The 18,628-nt window shown below is 49.7% G+C and overlaps 1 protein-coding gene across 24 annotated transcripts in view; it reads left to right on the plus strand.

The window, feature by feature from the left end:
• NFASC (neurofascin) overlaps positions 1-18,628 on the plus strand; it is a 97,141-nt gene that overhangs the window by 72,610 nt on the left and 5,903 nt on the right. For 9 of the 24 annotated variants that reach the window (XM_037410316.1, XM_037410324.1, XM_037410320.1 and 6 more), the window contains 6 exons: positions 2,699-2,911; positions 5,202-5,318; positions 7,264-7,419; positions 12,317-12,448; positions 13,064-13,133; positions 16,621-16,632. In XM_037410316.1, the coding sequence (XP_037266213.1) occupies positions 2,699-2,911; positions 5,202-5,318; positions 7,264-7,419; positions 12,317-12,448; positions 13,064-13,133; positions 16,621-16,632 (700 nt within the window). The remainder of the gene's footprint in view (positions 1-2,698; positions 2,912-5,201; positions 5,319-7,263; positions 7,420-12,316; positions 12,449-13,063; positions 13,134-16,620; positions 16,633-18,628) is intronic. The other 15 variants (XM_037410336.1, XM_037410337.1, XM_037410338.1 and 12 more) reach the window with 5 other exon arrangements.

Below are 18,628 nucleotides of genomic sequence, written 5' to 3' on the forward strand. Positions count from 1 at the left end.
TGCGGGAGCCCTGGCCGGCCGCGGTGCTGCCTTCCCACCACCCGCTCCCACTCTACGGCACGGTGCTACCCATCAGTGCTCTCCCCATCCTCCCCCCTCTGAACCACTGCTTTCCAGACTCACCCAGTCCCATTTTACACCTGTTCCTAGGCCTGCCAGGATCATTTTTACCTGACACCCCTTCCTCGATCTCATGCAGAAACCCGCTCAGGAGCGAGCCGTGTTACCCTGATGCAATGATAGCTCCACTCTCGGGGATGGCTTCCACTAGAGCTAGGGTGGTGTGGGCAAATCCTGCCTGGCACTGCTGTTGGCCGGAGCTGAGCAGCACAGCTCAGCCCCGTGCTGAATTGCTACAGTCAGTGCAGCATCCAGGAGGGTCTTGGCACTGCAGCTTCACCTGCGTGCATGCGTATCTGCATGTAATACATAAAGACCATACCCTACATGAGGGACAGCAAAGCTTTGACTTATCGCAGATAATCTCTTCGTATTTAGGGTCTAGAGAAGCATTACAGCTGAATCTCTCCTTCTGCTCAAGCCATTACAGTAGTGCTAGGTGATGCAGCCAGTCCTCGATGGTGCTGTGCGGGAGAGGCACGATGCAGAGACATCTATCAGGCCTGGGAGCTGGGGGGTCGTACTAGGTTTTCCACCAGCTCCTGCCTTTCAGCACGATCCTTTGTGCCTTGTTGGGTCCTGTTTTCCTTAGAAAGGAGCCAGGGATTCACAGGGAAAATGCTGAGAGTGCATTAGCTAATAACTAGTGTCTATGGCACCGTTTGGTTGTGCACATTGCAAACCCGTGGAGGAGCTGCAGCTTAATCGGGTTAATGGTGACATTAACCCAGTGACACTAATCTCTTAACCTTCCAAAAAACCGCTATGAATCAGCAAAGATGGGTGTAAATACATCTCAACCCAAGAAAGGCTTTTCTAATTTATAGCCTTAGGACACAGCAAAGCCCTTGATCGGTAACCGGGTGAAAGAAACGCCAAACAGCAAAACGCCCTAACGCCCCCATCGCCGTGGCTGGGCCAGGTCGGATAGGGCTTTGCCAGCTACAAACACCCGAGGACAAAGCCGTGCCACTCCCCACTCAGCCTGGCTCCCTTCCCCGTCCTCAGTATCTCCCACCCGTGGCCGCACACCCCCGCTCGCCCCTCGGCTGGTGATGGGCTGCGCGAGGCGGGTGCTGTGTTTGGGTGGCTGCACTGCTGTGGCTGCACTGCTGCATGAGGCTGGCTGCGATGCTGCGTTGGTGCCGCCGCGGAGAGAATGGGCTGCTCTCTGGGCACACACTGGGGTGGGCTGGTGTTTTCTGGGCACACGTTGGGGTGGGCTGGTGTTTTCGGGATGTGCCGGTAACTGTGGTTTTATTGCAGCTGCAGTTGGTAGGGAGATGGACTGAGTGACCTACTGCTCTTCTCTGCTTTTGGACCTCTGGGAGGGTTGAGGGTTTGGGGGTTGGTCCTCCTCAGGGATGGACTTGGTGAAAAAGAAAGCCCTGGCTTGGCTCTGGGACACCTTTTAAAGTGCTTTCCTAGAGCTATTCTGGTTTGTGGGTCATATTTAAAATAGCTGGTTTCACTTGCCTAACGGGGGGGATTTGTAATCCCCTGACCTACAGTGAGAGCAAGTAAATATAATTTAATGCAAGCACCGCAGGGTAAATCTCTGGTCATTTACCTGAGGCAGTTTAAGCAGCATTTCAGCTGCGTTTTCTGCTGGCAGGTTTTCAGGCCCAAGCCAACACACTCCCCGCTTTGGTGGTGTTCAGGACCCCCTCAAACCACACTGCGGGGGGCTGTGTAACATGCACATTGACCCTTTTGCTCTGGAAACACAGCACAGGTGGGACGTGGATGGGGCTATTTAGAAAACAAATTGCTCAGACATCCCCCCTGGACAGCTTGGGATGTACTAACCCCTTTGTCCTAATTGGAATGTAAATTGTGAGGGGCAGTGATGGCAAAGCACCATCCATCACATACCGATGAGCTAAAATCCAGGCTGATGCTAAAGCTGCTCCATCACCAGACTCAGTACCAGTATTAGTGCGGAGATGAGCCAGGAAGGAAGCAGCTGAGAAGCTGCGAGCTGAACTGGCAGCTCGAAAAGGCTGGAGGTTTAGCCCAGGGGCTGCTGAATTCACGTCATTGTGGCTTGCCTGGCACACTACAAATGGGATTATGATGTTCTCTTAAGAGATAAATCCTGTTTCTTATTTCGGGGAGCCCTGAGTGCTCTCAGCGCAGCTCTCCACAGGGGGACAATGGGGGAGGACCCCCCAAACCCCCCTCGCTTGCCTCCGTCCATGCCCTCCATGCGATTTAAGCCCAGGGTGGCGGGGGGGCACCGGCGCGGCGGAGCAAAGAGAAGCAGGTCATTCGGCCCTGGGAAAGGGACCAAACCGTGGGCGCAGGCGGGGGGGGGTGCACAGGAGCAGCCCCCCGCTTGCTGCCCCCTCTGCATCCCCAGCATCGCTCCGTGCCCCTCGGCTGGGCGCGTGGCCATCCCCACATGGGGACGGGAAAAGCCTCGTGTTTCCCAGTGCTGTTTGCTGCTTCCCTCCGCGGTCCCCCCGCTCTGTGCTGTGCTGCCCTGCCTTCTCGTGTGCCTGCACGTCGGGGATGGCGAGTGCAAGCCCCGAGGAGACACCACCTCGTCTAAAAAGCCAGTGTTTCCCTCTCCCAGCTGCAACTGGGCCACCTCCAACTACAGTCGGTCTAACCAGTACTACAACAACCCCAACTACCACCACCGACACAACTACCACAACTACCGACACAACTACCACCACCACAACTACCACCACCACTACAGCCGCCACTACTCTACCCGCCACCACCGTCGCCACCACAGCAGCTACAGAGAGGGCTCCGGCAGCCACCACAAAGCAGGAGTTGGGTACTGCGCTTTCCTTTTCCTCTAACCCCTCTAACCCTACTAGGACCTTCCCCGCATCTTGCTCAGAGCCAGGATTAATAACAGGCACAGGCAAAATTTAAAGAGATCCCAACACTCTGGGAATGGCTTTGCGAGGAGCTGGAGGTGGCACAGGCTCAGGAATCGAGGTGCACAAGCGGCTCCCTGGCAATGTGGGGGTCTCTGTGCCACCCTCCTGGTGTCAGGCTCGGGGATAACGCAGCCCTCCCTGGGGTGTCGTGATGCTGAATTAGCATCGGTGTTTGGGAAGGAGGTGGAAGACCCTATAAAAGCCCTCAGAAGTATTCTCTTGCCTCTTACTGCCAGTAAAAAGGGGTTCTGTTACTATTATAGAAGAATGTCACTTCAAATTTAGCACATCAACCGGTAGCTAAGAGACCTGTCATCATTTATACAAGTCTTTTGGTTTACGCTGCTGCTCTTTGCGATGTAACCTAGCCAGAGCCCACAGGAGAGCCAGGGAAGCGTTTAACTTACAACACGCAGGTGTGGGCCAGGTATTTATCAGGTCAAGACAAACTTCTCCTGCAATCAGCTAGAAATGGGATGATCAAACTCCCTGTTGGTAGAGGCACATTCTCTACTGTATGTGTTCCACTGAGAGATACAGAGAGACGTATCTCGCTGAGCCTTGTTTTTAAAAAGTGCTATAATGGTATTTACAGTTAATAAATAATTTTAGGGAGTTATATTCAGGTTATTCAGAAATAAGTTGAGCTAGCAGCAAAAGGGAACGCAATCAAAAGAATTGAGTTGCATAGCTGGATAGGATACACGCAAAAATGCAAGTGCAAAAGCTGCAGAAACCTTTGTTAGCTCTTCATAAAGAGGGAAAGCCGATAGTAACAATGAATGTCAAAGGGGACACTCATTTAACTCCAGGAATCTGATTAAAGCAGTTCGGGCACCTTTCTTTATATCTTTACATAAGGTTAGCTCAGGATGGTTAAAAAAACCTACCAAAATCATATGCTGGGAGGACCCGCCTCCATCCGATACTCTGCAGTGAAATAGATTTGCGAATCAGCAGCACATTTTGCTTATTCAAGATGCACTAATTTGCTTATTCAAGATACAGGCCTAAACTAAGAAATGCAAATTTGTGCTCCAGCTCGGGACACCACCACCCTCCCCAGCCAGAGGAGCCTTACACGGTGCTGAGCTGCTAATGGCAAGCCAAGGGAAAGGAAACAGGGAACTGCGCTGCCAGAACAAAACCAGCTTACAAACTGGTGCAAGGGATGCAGGTCGCTGAACGGGAGGTCTTAGTAACGAAGCAAGATCGCTACCGCAACACAGTCACTACAAAGTGACCTCGTGGGGAAAAAGTTGCTGCTGGCAAATAGGCAATTCAGTGGCCAGGCACACGCTGCCACGGAGCAGGGAGGAAAAGAGGAGCTGCCAGAGGAACCGCACGTGTCCCAAACCAGCCTGGGGACATGAGGGGTGAGCCCTAATGCGGGCAGACAGGGCAACTGTGTGGCAGCGCAGGTGGCATTTGTTAGAGGGATTCTAGGTCACGTCCCCGACCCCGCAGTGTCAGGTCCTTGCAATTTCCTTTAGGAAAAGGTCACGGAGCTGGCCTCATCCCAGGGACTGCAGTTATTTGTCTGTATTTTGTCAAACCAAATCCTGAGCTACACCTTGAAGTAAATAACAGTAAGGATAAACCCAAGGTGTAACTCACCCAACATCACTTAAATACACACTAAACTAGTGGATTAGCTCTACTTCACCAGAAATGAAGTTCATCCGCTCTCCAAAGCAACGTCGACAATCCTTAACTTCAAAATCAGAAACGAGTGACTTCATTGCCCCACTGGCTGTCTCTAGACCCAGTAACGTGACAATATTCTTCCCCACTCTTTCCTTCTCGGCTGTGGCAGTGAGTTTGTGCACACTCACGCACGTGTCCCCCGCGTGCGTTTGGGCACGAGTTTAGTCAGATTTCCCTGCTGACCGAAATCCTCAGGGATGTGCCACAGAAGTCTTCAGACTCCAAAGATAAGCTGAGTGCAGTTGGACTTAAACCATCCATACGCAACGAGCTTCTGCTACTGAACTTCCCCCAAAAGTTTCAGGTTAAGGATCTTGAAAAGAACAAATACGTCCCGTAGGCACGCTCGTAGGTGAAGCTCAAAGCATTAACTTCAGGAATGATTTTGTAGGGTTTTACCGACACCAGATGCTAGATGGGGTCTCATTCGTGTATAATCCAAAATACTAACTCCTGTTCTAACCTGTCCACCAGCCACCAATGGATCGTCCATATGGGACATAAGAGCTATGGCTAATAGTAACTGGGCAAACATCACCTGGAGCCACAATTACTCTGCAGGAACTGACTTTGTGGTTAAGTATATCACCAGTAAGCATCAGATCGCGTGGGGACTCTACAGGGTGGTGACGCCATTAGAGATCCTGCCAGCTCCAACGATTATAACCTATTAGTCGGTCTTAATTACTTACTGTGTGTGGAATGATGCTCTGTGGCCGTGGGGGGGATGGGAGAGGGGAACAGGTCATGGTTGTGGCTGTTGAGTGTGCACCAGAGCTAACACTGGTGACCGACAAGTGATTCCCCCACCTTGCATCGACTGCTGTAAGATGTTTATGAAACATAGATGAGCAAGGCTGTTCATTGAGCTGGGCTGCACATGGTCACAACCTAAAGAGCCTTAAATATATAAATATATATATATATATATATATATAAAAAAAAAATACAAAAGGGGACAAAACTTTAAGGGGAAACCAAATGATATCTACCTAAATTGGAGACCAATTTTAATCACCTTTGAAGATGAGCTTTCTTGAACCTGGAGTTGGCAGAATCATCTATGATCCCAAACCTCCTGTCGTATCAGATATCATTGTCTCTTAATATTGTAAGGCTAAGTACTTAAGTCTGGAAACTCAAAGCCAGCATCTCTGGTTTTAGTACTCGTTTAGAAAGATGTTTACGTGTTATTGGTTGGTTGGTTGGGTTTTGTTGTTTTTTTTATAGATAGGCAGTGATGACTACTGCTTATCTCTGACTTTATTTCCCAGCCATTTCAGCCCTCATATCATCTGGTACGCCAGTCTTAAATCGGCATTTAAAATAAACCAGCTAGGTGTAATTATTGACAGCAAACCACTTTTGGTCATTTACAACACTGCTTAAGAGATGACCTTGATTTCTTCTTGAAACGATTTCTAATGTGCAGCCAGTACCTGGTCTTGCTCCGTAGGCAGCTGCGCTGCGCTCAGCCTTCCCTTTTCTAACCAGTTTCCATAATTCGGGATATGCACCAGCTTTCCAAGCCCTAAATGCCAAGTATTTCAGCTCCCACCCCACCCCCTGCCAGCCTTGGTTTTCCCCATCACCAGGAAGCACAAAGCGCAGGCGATGCCCTTCCAGAGCCCACGTGCTGAGTCTGTGCTCGGGATGGGCTGCAGCAGCACCACGGGATACCCTTCCCAGGATCGGGCCAGGAAGGAGGAAATCTCCGAGATTTCAGCCCTTCCCAAACAGCCACAGCTCTCCTCCCTTTCTGGTGGCATCTGAAGCAAACGGCACGCTTTTGGCCCCAAACCCACACTTCTCCTTGCCCGCAGCACTGCTGAACTGGGAGGCGCACACCTCCAGCACCACAAATCAAAGCCCTGCTGCAGGCTTGCTTCTAATTTGATGGTTTAATGCTCAGCATTAAGCTCATCAGCCAACGATTCCCGGCACAGTGCAAAGACAAGGTCATCCTCGGATAGAGCCTGGCAGCAACCAGCCTGCGAGCATCCCTCCTTGAGCTGAAGGGTTAAACTCTCCCCCCCAAAAGCAGAATCACGAGCAGGTTGCAACATCCAGCTCATTCAAAGCCTCCTTAAGCCACCAGCAAAACCAGTGCACAGGTACCACTCCTGAAAGCACAAGAATTGGCTCCTTTCTTGAGTCCTTAGCACCTTCATCCAGCTGAGCAGGACCAGGCAGATTTCACAGCTTTTGTGGGAAATACTCAAATATCTAGAGGCTGGGCAGATAAAGGACCTATCCAGTCTATAAAAGTAGGGAGAGATCTGAATAGCTACCAGTATTTTTTTCCAGTATGGCAAGCAGGGATGCAGCAAACCCTCCCAGCATATTCCTGCATCACTGATTTTCTTCTATTCTCAGTGAGAAATAATCACAAAGCCGTTAATAGCTCCTTGACCATCAGGCTGTATTATTTCTGCTCAGCAGCTAGGGATAGCGTAATGCATTGCCTGCAGTGTCAACACGGTAATCTCTCCGAGCCTCCTGCGGCTGGGTTTGATGTGCGGTTTCTGTTTCTCAGGTAACAAGACAGAGAAATCTATCCCTGTTAAAGCTCAGACCCCTTCCTCTGTGCAGCTGGCGAATCTGACGCCGGGAATGATGTACAAGCTGTGGGTGTTCCCCATATGGTCTAGCCCCAGTGAACACTCGTACATAACCTTTACCACCAGCTCAGGTGAGATGGGCTTCAGCCCCGCCGCGGGGTGCGTTTCCGAGGCATGTCCCATCCATCACCGCCGACAGCATTCGCGTGGTGGTGGGAGGTGGTGTGACCATGAGCGCATGGAACAACCCTCATCCACCCCCCCGGCAGCCCCTCCATCTCTGCCCTGACGAAAGAGCCACCCTCAGCATCGCCGGGAGGTCGCTCCACATTGCAGGGAGGAGGAGAGCCCCGGGAGGGGATGGGGGTCCCTTGGAAGGAAAGGGTCCTGAAGGAGGGTGGAGAGAACATTCTTACGTTGTCATGCGGCTCTGCTTGAAGCCCTGCCACTGCGTGTTTGCACTTCCACACGCGTGTTGCTACTCGTGGTGGCAGTGGTTGCTTTGGCCCTGGAGAGCGTGCACGCTGCTGGCCCCAGGTCATGACAGAGGGGCAGGAGGGGATGTACTGGTGATGGGATGCAGGTGAGGGGCAGGACTGGGATGGGGAACGTGGTGTTTGCAGAAGACCTCGGTCAGAGCTGCATGTGGCACATGCTAGGGCTTTCCATCCTCCAGGTACGTTCCCTCTGGCAACTGTGCAATTAATTGCATGAGCAATTTTCCAGGCTTAGCACCTGAGTGATTTTTACAGCTTTCTAATCATGGGCTTCCCACACTGCCCACCAAATGCCAGAGAAATACCCTGACTGACTTCTATAGGTATTGAGTCAGGCTTTATGCATTTATAGAACTTCACTGTTCACATTTGATGACTTCCAGTAACTCAAACCAGCCGTTATTTCCTTTGTATTCACCCGGGGGTTTTGCCGTAGGAATCTGCGCACACCACCTGTCAAAGCGTGGGTCTAAACACTTAGCTGAAAAACCAAGGAGCAAGCAACACCGGAGAGACCCACACTGACAGATGTAGTACGCAGAGGCTGTGATTTTCAAAAATTAAAATTATTTTGCTCAGATCCAGCCATGTAATGGAAAGCTCAAGCACTTACCAGTCTCTTTGCTGGGAAATGCAAAAAAGAAAACGTAACGCAGAGCAAGGGAGTTCTGCAGGGGGAGGTGGGGAGCAGCAGCACACACAACCCCCCCGCCCCCATCTTATTTGGTGTCCAAAAATCTGGTAAGGCATAACACTGCCAAGTAATTCTCTGATGTGCTAAGATGACGCGGGGTTAGATGGCAACCGCTGGTATTTCGACATGTCTAATGCTGCCCAGCACCGAGAAATACCCAGCGAGCGCTGACCTTGGCTCTGTCCTGCCTCTGCCCCACGCTGAGGTCTGACGTGCCTCCTCCTCAGCCTGCTCCATCACCCTGCGATGTGGTCAAAGTCCCGGCACAGCAGCCCCCGGCACACGCCTGCCTTTGCAGAGAGCCGTGTTTTCAGAAGTGATTTATTTTTCACTGGGTTTTCCCCCATCGCTCTGCCGCTGCACACCCCGGCCAGCACGGCTGCCTGGCCTCGGGAGTTTTCACAGCTTTGCTTCAGCAGGACGTGGCTCGCAGACACGCAAACTGTCTGCAGGTTTCCAGTCCCTGGGCTCCCAGCCTGCTCCTACATTGCAGGGGCTGATTCTGACCCCAGACAGTAAGAGCTGATTTTTCAACTCAGACTGTCTCCAGAACAGCTCCAGCCGCAATGTTGCACCCCCAATTTTATTTCTGCTTCTGGACCCTCCCCTGACTCAGAAATCACCACCAGCTCCACGGCCGCCACCCCATACCATGCAACGTGTCTCTCAGGATAATTATTTCCCAACGCGGACCCGCCTCTTTTCTTTTCTCTCCTGCTTTTCATGCCCTTTGGGATCTGGGGGGAGAGGGGGCAGCCCCCTGCACAACGGACAGCAAGGGGCAGGGAATCGTTAGAAAGCGGGGCTGGGGAGGGGAGGAAGCAAAATCCTTGGCTGATTGATGCTGGCAGTCTCAGCATATCTATTTTTTTGTAATTAAGGGGTTCCTACTGATATTATATCATGGAGAGTAAAGGATGGGGCCACCTCTGTCCCTGCGATAGAGGATGATTGGTGACCTGAGCCCTATCGCTGTAGGACGCACGGAGCTATCGCCATCCCTGCATGCATAAACGCTGCAGACCCATTTATTTGCTGGCTGGATACTGCTGACACAAGTGTTTGGCCCCCGCTGACAATCATATGCCATCAGGAATGCTTTTGACAAAAAAAGCACTGTTCCGGGTTTGTTGGGGGGGGGGGGTTTGTTTGTTGGTTTTTTTTGTGGGTTTTGTTTTTTTAATGTTTTGCAAATAGCTGTTCTAAAGGTTTCTTCCGTTTGAGGGTAGATAAATAAGTAGTCCACCCGCACTGTGGTTGTAGGACATCGCCCTCCAACTTTGCTTCCAACAGCTCAATAACCCAACAGAGTTCCTTCCAGTAGTAAACACCACCCTGAAACCACAAACATAGTCTAATACAAAGAGATCTTCTAAATTTAAAAAAAAAAAAAAAAAAAAAAAAAGAAAAATTCCCCAGCCTGTACAAACACTGGTTTTGTTTGGAACCTGTCTGTTTCATGAAGCAGCTCATGCAAGGCTGGAGCCAGTGAGACTTTAGCAACCCAGCAGTCTGCCTTACAAAGAAAGAAAAACAAAATTCTGTTGGTGGAACAGGGTCAGCTTTGTTATTGGCATATAAACTACAACTGTTAGGTAATGTGTTTTCTGCCACAAGATTATCATTAATTTAAAATAAAAAAAGTCACTGCAGTTGCACTTCAAATCAATACCTGTTCGATTACACAGCTGCTTTCTGCTGTTTCCCCTTGACGTCGGCCTTACATTAAAGCAAATCAAAACATCCTCTCTGACAGCCATGTACTTAATCTTCTCTCTCTCAATGCTGCAATGACAGTCACTCGTTTATTCTAAATACAAGATTGCTGTGACTATAATTTTGTCGTCATGTGTTGCTTTTTTGGGAAGGATGGCAATTATACCTCTACTTTGGCGATAGGCAGTGCCACGATCCTACTGCAAGATCCCCTGGTGACTTGGTACTCAGACCCTTCCCTCCCTGTAAAACTCAGCCCTGACTCGTGTGGTGGCACAAACCCACCTCACAGGCGGCTCTGGCGTTTCGTACTTCAAAGACCTCCTTATTTACCCCTTAGCGCTGGTTTCTGCAGAAACCTCATCCCATCAGGACTGCCAATACAACCTTTTTCCATTTCCAAGCTGTCCAGTAAAGCTTTCTTCCCCTTTTCCTCCCCAAGCACTCAGCTAATTGAATCCCGTTCTCAGCTCCTCTTGTTATAATCTCATTCTCTCCATTATAGTAAGTGCGCGTCTTTGAGGACTATGTAGCTCAGGTTGCGTTAAAGGTAAATATTAAATCCGGCAGCATTAGAGGGAAAAGCAGCAGAAGGGAGCCACGGCACCATTAGGCAGCTTCTTCCACCTGGCTTCCCCAGGAGCTCGGTGCCTCTCCCAAACCCAGAGCATCCAGGGAGCGACGTAACTCCTGTAGCAAACGGTACCCTGTCTTGTTGTTCTCTTTTACCTGACTTTCCTCATCAGGGTTTGGCTGCAATTACCTACTGACAACGTGGCTTAGATTCCATCTTAAGGAAAGCACCTCTTCTCTTGGGTTCAGTTTTGATGGAATAAGTGCGCGCTTGCAGCCCTGAAATGGTGCGGGTTAGGAAAGTTTACCAATTCAATCCATTTTTAAAAGTTGTTGCCTCTCTTTTATGCTTTCTTTGTAAGCACCACCTTGGGTTCCGGCACATGGGCAACACAAAAAGATGCTCGTTGCACTGTGCTGCCCATCTCAGGCAAACCCCTGCTAAATCCCAGTTCCATCCCATCCAGCCCAGATCTCCCACGCTCCTGCCAGGAATACCTCTCTCTGTTTGTACTGCAGTCTGGTTAAATTTAGCCCCCCTGCTGCGCTGAAGGTTATTTTCTCCTCTGCTCTGTCTTGCTGAATACGAAGTGCATGTCAATGAGAGCCAGAAAATGGCAGCTTGTTGCTATTTATAGGACACATATTTGTCTGTCTGACCGTGTATGGGAGCTGCAAACAAGTCAGAGTACGTGAGGGAGGACACGGCCGTTAGGAGCCAGAGGGGGACCAAGGCACCTCCTTGCTTGGTATTAATCACATCAATACTCAACAGCCCTGCGAGGGTGCTGGAAGCAGTGGTACAAAGAGCTTAACCCAAGAGAAAAAGAGAAAAAAGCTACCTGGGACCCACTCCTTAAAGAGCTGTTCCCAGTGCTATGTCCCTCCTTGTGCGTTGGCCAAGTCTTGGTGGGCTTCCACAAGTCCCCTCTCAGCCCTGGAGACCCCCTACAGCCAGCCAAAGGCGGCAGGACCCTGGCGGTGGTGGCAGCAGAGCCACTGCCCATCGCCTCTGCGGCTTGGGCAAGGCTGCCTTGCAGGATTTGAGATTTTCCCAGCTCCAGGCTGCTAATGAGCCCTTCAGGGCTCAGCAACCCTCTGGATCTAGTGGTGCTGCTCAGCCTCACCAGCCACCAGGGACTGGATCTGCTTGGACACGTTTCTTTCAGACCTTCTCGCTTCCAGGGCAGTTTTCAGACACAGTAAAATGAAAGATCAAATCTGTTACCCAGCTTCTTTTGCCATTATTTGCAACGCACCCTTCTCACTGGTCTGTGCTAGGTTTTACTTTCTGTTGTGACCCTTCGCTGTCTGTAGCTCCTGCTAAAACGTTGAGTTGACCTACCACCACAGAAGAAAACCGAAAAAAAAGCAAAAGCCACAGATCCCTGTGCTACAGTCTCAGATAATCTGGTCAGTACACACACAGACACACAAATGCAGCGCTAATGATGATTTTTAAGCCGGTGGACTGTGTCTTACTATTCACCTGCTTTCCCTCTGTGGTCTGCCCCTTATAGCTCTTTTTGCTTTCCATTTTCCTCCCAGCTTATACCAAGAACCACGTGGACATCGCAACACAGGGCTGGTTCATCGGGCTGATGTGTGCCATAGCTCTCCTGGTCCTTATTCTCTTGATCGTCTGCTTCATCAAGAGGAGCAGAGGCGGGAAATACCCAGGTAAGAGCATTGCATGGCAATTATTTGTGTTCATGGTTTAAACATCCCCAGGCTTCTGGGGATTAATCAAATCGTATTGCTCTCAGATAGATGCTTCTGATTACAAAGGCTCTTCTTTCTCTGCAGTGGGAACGCTATTATTAGTGGGAAGCGTTTCAGTTAATTAAAGGTCAGGTGAGAGCTCTGTGCTGTGCAGACTTTTGGCTGCAGAGCTGGACACTCCTGCTGTGCGTGACCCAACCTCTACTCTGCAAATTTGCTTGTCCTTATCTAGAAAAAGATCTTTTCAGGCAAAAAATCTCATTAAAATTTTTGCAAAGCAGAGATAAGTCTTAAGGAAAGTCACCAATTAATACATCCTCTCTCGCTGTCTGGAGCACCTGTGCCCTGGTGCCACCACAGCAGCCACCTTTGCAAGCCCTTTGCAAGCCCTCCCAGGTGTGGGTTGTTTTTTTTAATTTTATTTTTTTATGGAGTCAATGAAAAGCTGTACTTCACCCCGCAGGGATTTCACAAAGACAGCCTCAACGCCAGCTGCTGTGTTACTGTCTCGTAAAGCTTTTTATCTTCCCTACTGCTTTTTAACGTGAATGTTGGGGATGTGCTTGTTTACAGTACGAGACAATAAAGATGAGCATCTAAATCCCGAAGACAAGAATGTAGAAGATGGATCGTTCGACTACAGGTATGCTTCCATTGGCATGTGTGTACCCACGCGACCACGTCTCCCCATCAGCCCCACTCCCAGCCATCACAGACCTCACCGCGCTACCCTTCCACATAACCGCAGCACCACGGTGCCACACAGCCTCTTAAATTATTTCTCCCACCTTCCTCCTCCTGCCTCCTTCTCTCTACAAGTCCTCTATCCAAGGAAACATTTCCTGCCTAAAGCCCTGGAAGAGTCACCAGGCTGCAAGGATGCTGCTGAGGTCTCCTTTCCCTGTCTCAGCCTGGGAGGATCAGTCCGGGCAGAGAGCTGGGACTTTGGCATCAGTTACCCGGGATACAGCTCTTCCCAGGTGCAGATCGACCTTAATGACACCCCTAACATTAAAAAAAAAATAAGAAGAAATTAAACACCGAAGCAGCCTGAGGGTATTTCAGGTATATCACTCTGTAGCTCAGCCTCTCTCCTACCCATAAGAGAGGATCCAGGGCAGAAATGCCCAGAGTTATGTTTGGATCAGCCCTGAAAGCATGCAGGAGTACCAATTTGGGGGTCTGCCTGCAGTCCAGTCCAGGCTTTTCCATAAGGTCCCCCAGCCAACCCTACAGAACAGCCTCTGCGGGCTGCAGCACAGCCTAGCAGCGGTTCTGCTAAAACCCCTCTGAGTTCCCCCCACCTCCGCTCAGCTGCTTTCACGCAACACGGCATCCTTTGAAGAGCAGCCGCACCCATTTTTACCCCAGGAAAACTCCCAGGATATTTCAGAAAGGGGCAAGCAGCTCTCCCAAGCCTGCTCAGGTGCAAGGAGCAGGAGCAGGTAACAGCATCAGGTCTCACTGGGTTGCCTACACTCGACAGATGATGAGGTTGTATGACAGCATACCCAGCCTGCCCTCTGAGTGCCTACAGTGGGCTTTGCTTTCCTTAAAAGAATTAAAACGCACCTTTCCATCTGAGCTGGATCCAAAGGCCGATTAGGCCAGCAGGAATTTTTTCTCCTGACTTCAGAACAGGGGTTAATTAAACCCCGTGTCATTATCAATACTCCTAATGTTACAAACTGAAGTAGCAAGGACAGGAAGAATTTATTTATGATTCAGTAAGGGATGTAATAAGACACACGTGTTCCGCTGAAGACTTTAGAGGAAGCAAAATTAATATATCCGCCTGCACACAATACGTAAGTGGAAGCAGAACAACTGCAGCCCTCAATACAACCACATTTATATTGTTAGTAGCACGGTAACTCCATTTCAATAGCAACTCTCTTTCTCTAAAGGATGTCATAAGCCCCAAGCTCCCCAGTTTTCTGATGGCACGATACAGAATACAAATACACCCCAGCAGGGACCAGAACGAGCGGCGCGTTGTAGGAAAAGGTGGCAATTCTATATTGCCCTAAACACCACCCAGGGACACCTCTGGGTATTCACTTCTAGTGGTAGTAAGCCACGCCGGGGCAGTTACATTAAGCCCACATACAACCCACAGTCTGGGGATGTTCCCTGTGGATTCCTGGCCAAGACATAGTGAACAGCAGAAATAAATCAGCTCAGCCTGGCCCTGCTACAGGCTTTGCCCCAGATCTAACGCATCTCTCCCCAGGCACGATTTTATGAGTGCAGGCAGCGCTCCCTGCCCAGGTACGAGCCATACCTGTAACCGCTTACTGCACAACTAGTGTCCAGACTTTGACCAAAACTAGTCCCCTTAATGCTCTGAGTCATGATAGGGATCCTCTTGGTTCCCAAATCTGTGGGATGGTGTAAACACCATCTCGCAAGCCTGACACACCTCATCACCGAGGAGCTACCCGCACACAACCCCACAGGCTCAGCTCCATCGCCTGGATCTCAGGCAAGGTCTCCACAGCCGAGCTTCTGGCAGTACGCACCCATTTCAGAGATCTGCTTCTCAAGAGTCCGCTGAGGTGGTTGCAGTCACCCCCCATTGCTCTAAGGCAACTGCATTGCCAGGACCACTTGCCTTGCACAAAAGGAAAACCAGGCTCTTGGCATGGCTGGCAGCATTGCAACAGGCAGCAATGCTGCATTTACTGCCCAAGCACCATCCAAGGGGCATTGCCTTCCAGGCAATGGGAAGGAATGGGGTAAATCCTTCATCCTCCTCCACAGCAGCTTCTGCTTAGCTGAAGCTCGACTTTTTATTGACAGCCCCATTCCCAAAAGTTTGCGAGCTAAAGGCAGAAGTCAGTAGAAGGGCAACAACCAAGCTCCAAGATGCTCCCACATTTTCAATCACGCTGTCCCATAGACCAGATGGGGGGGAAAAATCCTATCAGACAAGAACAACAACAACAGAAAAAAAAAAAACCAACAACCCATAAACTTTGCCCTCTCTTCTCAGGAACACCAGGTTTCCTGGAAGAAGTAATAGGAGGCTTCCCTCAAGGAGGCAGAAAGGAAGGTGAACCTGAAGGATTGATATGAAACGCTGTTGGCTGATTAAGATTCAAAATGATTGTGATGTTAGGCTCAAGGAGGGTAGCAATTAGTATTTCAAGCAAGGACAGGAATTGAGCTGACGTGAGCTCTTCATTGGTTTCCCTCCCCACCTCCACATAGCATGTCTGATATGCTCTCATCATATCTCACGTCCTTAATGCCCTGTGCATGCAACTTTCAAATCTCTGCAGCCTGTAATTAAGAGATACTGTCACATCTTTCTGTTGCACTAACAGAATAATGGTTTTCCTGAGCAGAGGCTAAGCTGAGAAGCTTATTTTCAAAGCAGGAGACCCATTATCCTTGGACAATGTTCTGTGCCAGTGACTGTGCCTCATTATACCAAATGTTTAAGCTGCACGTGGGGGAGTCAGCTGGAAACCCTGGCCACTGGGAAGGGAAAGTTGAGAGGTTTTAGCTTCTGGGCTCCAGTTGGGATTCAGGATAGTGTCCTGTGGCACAGGTTACACACTGCAGGCAGCACCAGCTTGCCCCATCTCAGCAGACACCAAGACAGGAGGATGCAGAGTCCTCCGAGTCTGGCGTGGGGAGGTCTGGCGAAGCAGCCGGGGGAGGTGTAGGCTTGTCAGCAGGTAACACGGTGCCAGTGCATGACTCTATCATGGAAACCCAGCAGAAGGCTGGCGGGGAAACCCAGCGACCCATTCCCTCGGCCCTCGCCCTCTTGCATGTCGGTTACCAGCAGCGACTGGTGTTCCCTACAGCTGCTCGCTGATGGACTTCAGCCACCAGCGCTGTGCCACCAGCGCTGTGCCACCAGCCCACCGCCCACCTGCATGACCCGCTCTGCCCTGCCTGAGCTTTTCCAGCTCTGAACAATGACACTGGCTCCATTTGGTATAACGAGGCAATTAGCTCCATGAGGAATGCAGACGTTTCTTTTTGGTTTTTAGCACTGCCCCTGTAAATGCAGACCTCATCATATCTCTCTCTGATCAGGCTCTTTCTGCTTCTCTCTGTTTTATTCCCATTCTTTCTTCTCCTTTTCACCTGGTCTATCCACATGGACCATGAAGGTCTCTTGAAAGGTAGGACCACGTGCTGCCAGAAGTCCGGCACATTTAGCTTTTTTTTTTTCTTTTATTTTTTTTTCCTTCCTTCTAGCTATTTATTTCTTTATAGCTGAAACTATACCTTCCCCTCCCTATTCCCACGTACCTGCCTCCACCTAACACATTAAACAAGGTCCCTCTAACTCCTGCTGGCATCGGGGGTACCCCCACATTCAGCGAGTTGCAACTTGCTTGGAAAAGCTCTGGAGGCTGGGGGTACCCCCGAGCACCAGCCAGGCCCCCCCAGCCCCACGCTCGAGCAGCTGATCCCACCTGGTGTAGTGGGACCGGCCAAGGGTTGGACCTGGGGACGATGCCCTCGGTGCATTCAGCGCCCTGATGCCGAACACCTAGGGGATGGTGGCAAGGGACACGAGCAAAAAAACCTCTAGCTCCTAAGCAATCTGCCCACTCTTTGTCTCAGTCCTGAAAATCCTCCCCCCTGGCCAAGCCTCCCCCTCTTCTCAATGATTTATGCAACTCAGAACAACATTTCCCCCACTGTTTTCATCTGGGTGCTCTGGTTCTCTAATGCTCACATCAGCAAAGCCCATAGAAATCCATTTTAACAGGGTTATGTTGCATCAAGATGCTGATGAGTATCTGCTTCGCTCTCCTAATGCACTAACAGGATAAATAGTACTGGAGAGAGGTAAAACCAGGGGGCAGGTTCGGGAAGCGCATTGCCGGGGTGTTTGGTGCTGCAAACCCCCCGTTAGGGAAAATCTGGGTCTAGATTCAGCTTTAACTGAACCCCAAACTTTGGGAAAGGATATTGCAAATAAAGGGATCTGGGGTTTGCCACTCTCTACTCGGCATTTACTGGGCTTTCTAACTGCCAGTCCTGCTTGCAGACCGAATTCTCTTCCTCCTCCCCCCAGAAAGCAGCCTCTTTCAAAGCTAACAAGTTGTTTTTTATTGTGATGCCAAGTTAACAGGCCTCAAATATTGGTTTTGTATCATTGCTTAATTCACAAAGTGCTGATATAATGAAATACATTGGAAAGCTGCGTGTTGTACCGTGGGATACCAAATTCCTCTCCCACTGTAGAGAGCTGATGCTGGTAATTAAATGGCACGAGGGACATTTAATGCCTTCCCCAGCTGAAGAGCATTTTGCTCCCTGCCCCGAGCAAAGTGCTTCTTGTGCCTTTGCGGGATGCAAACACCTTCGTGTGGACACCGACTAGCAAAGGATGCGATCCAAGCCCGGTACTTCACTGAGTTTAAGAGAAATTAAGGAACAGAGTAGGGTGCCATGCTGGGGGGTGCGGGGAGTCTGGTGAGTCCTGAGCTAAACCAACAACAATAAAAAGCGAGGAATGGAGGTGGGAGGACAAATGTTTAAGATACATACGCTATACCTTTAGGAATATTACAGAATTTGCATGCTGCACATAAGATCAAACATGGGCTAAGGACTAGGTGATATGAAAATTATTTTTTATATACAGCACTCTCATCCTCCATGCAACGTTATCTATATTTATGACATACCAGCCTTTGCCCTCCAGAGAAAACAGCTTTTCCCTTTTTTTTATTTTTATTAAAAGGGTTTCTTTAAAGGGTTGGGTTTTTTTCCTGTGGGTCAGACTATTTATTTTTCAGTGACCTGGCTTAATTTTTCTAGTGAAAAAGAGAAAAGGATTAAGAACTGAGCAAACAACAAGCTCAGATGCTCAGAAATAAGCTTGGAAAGGTAAATTCCCATGAGTTTTGGTAACTGCACAGAACTTGGCATCCTACACATGCCCCCTTGCAGTGCTTTGAGAGCCCTCCCCATTGCATGTAGCTATCTAAACACCCGAGTGTGGCTTTTTGCAAGGAAATCTGGAAACAAACCTCACTAAACCAGGTTACATACCAAGGTTGGCTAAACTGCTAAGAGAAAGTAAAGAATATAAGCCAATGCAAGGAAAGGATATTTATAATGTACATCCAGTTGGACCGATCTAAGCATCGTCTGTAATAT

The sequence above is a fragment of the Falco rusticolus genome, chromosome 17 (assembly GCF_015220075.1).
Source record: "Falco rusticolus isolate bFalRus1 chromosome 17, bFalRus1.pri, whole genome shotgun sequence".
NCBI classification, from domain to species: Eukaryota; Metazoa; Chordata; class Aves; order Falconiformes; family Falconidae; genus Falco; species Falco rusticolus.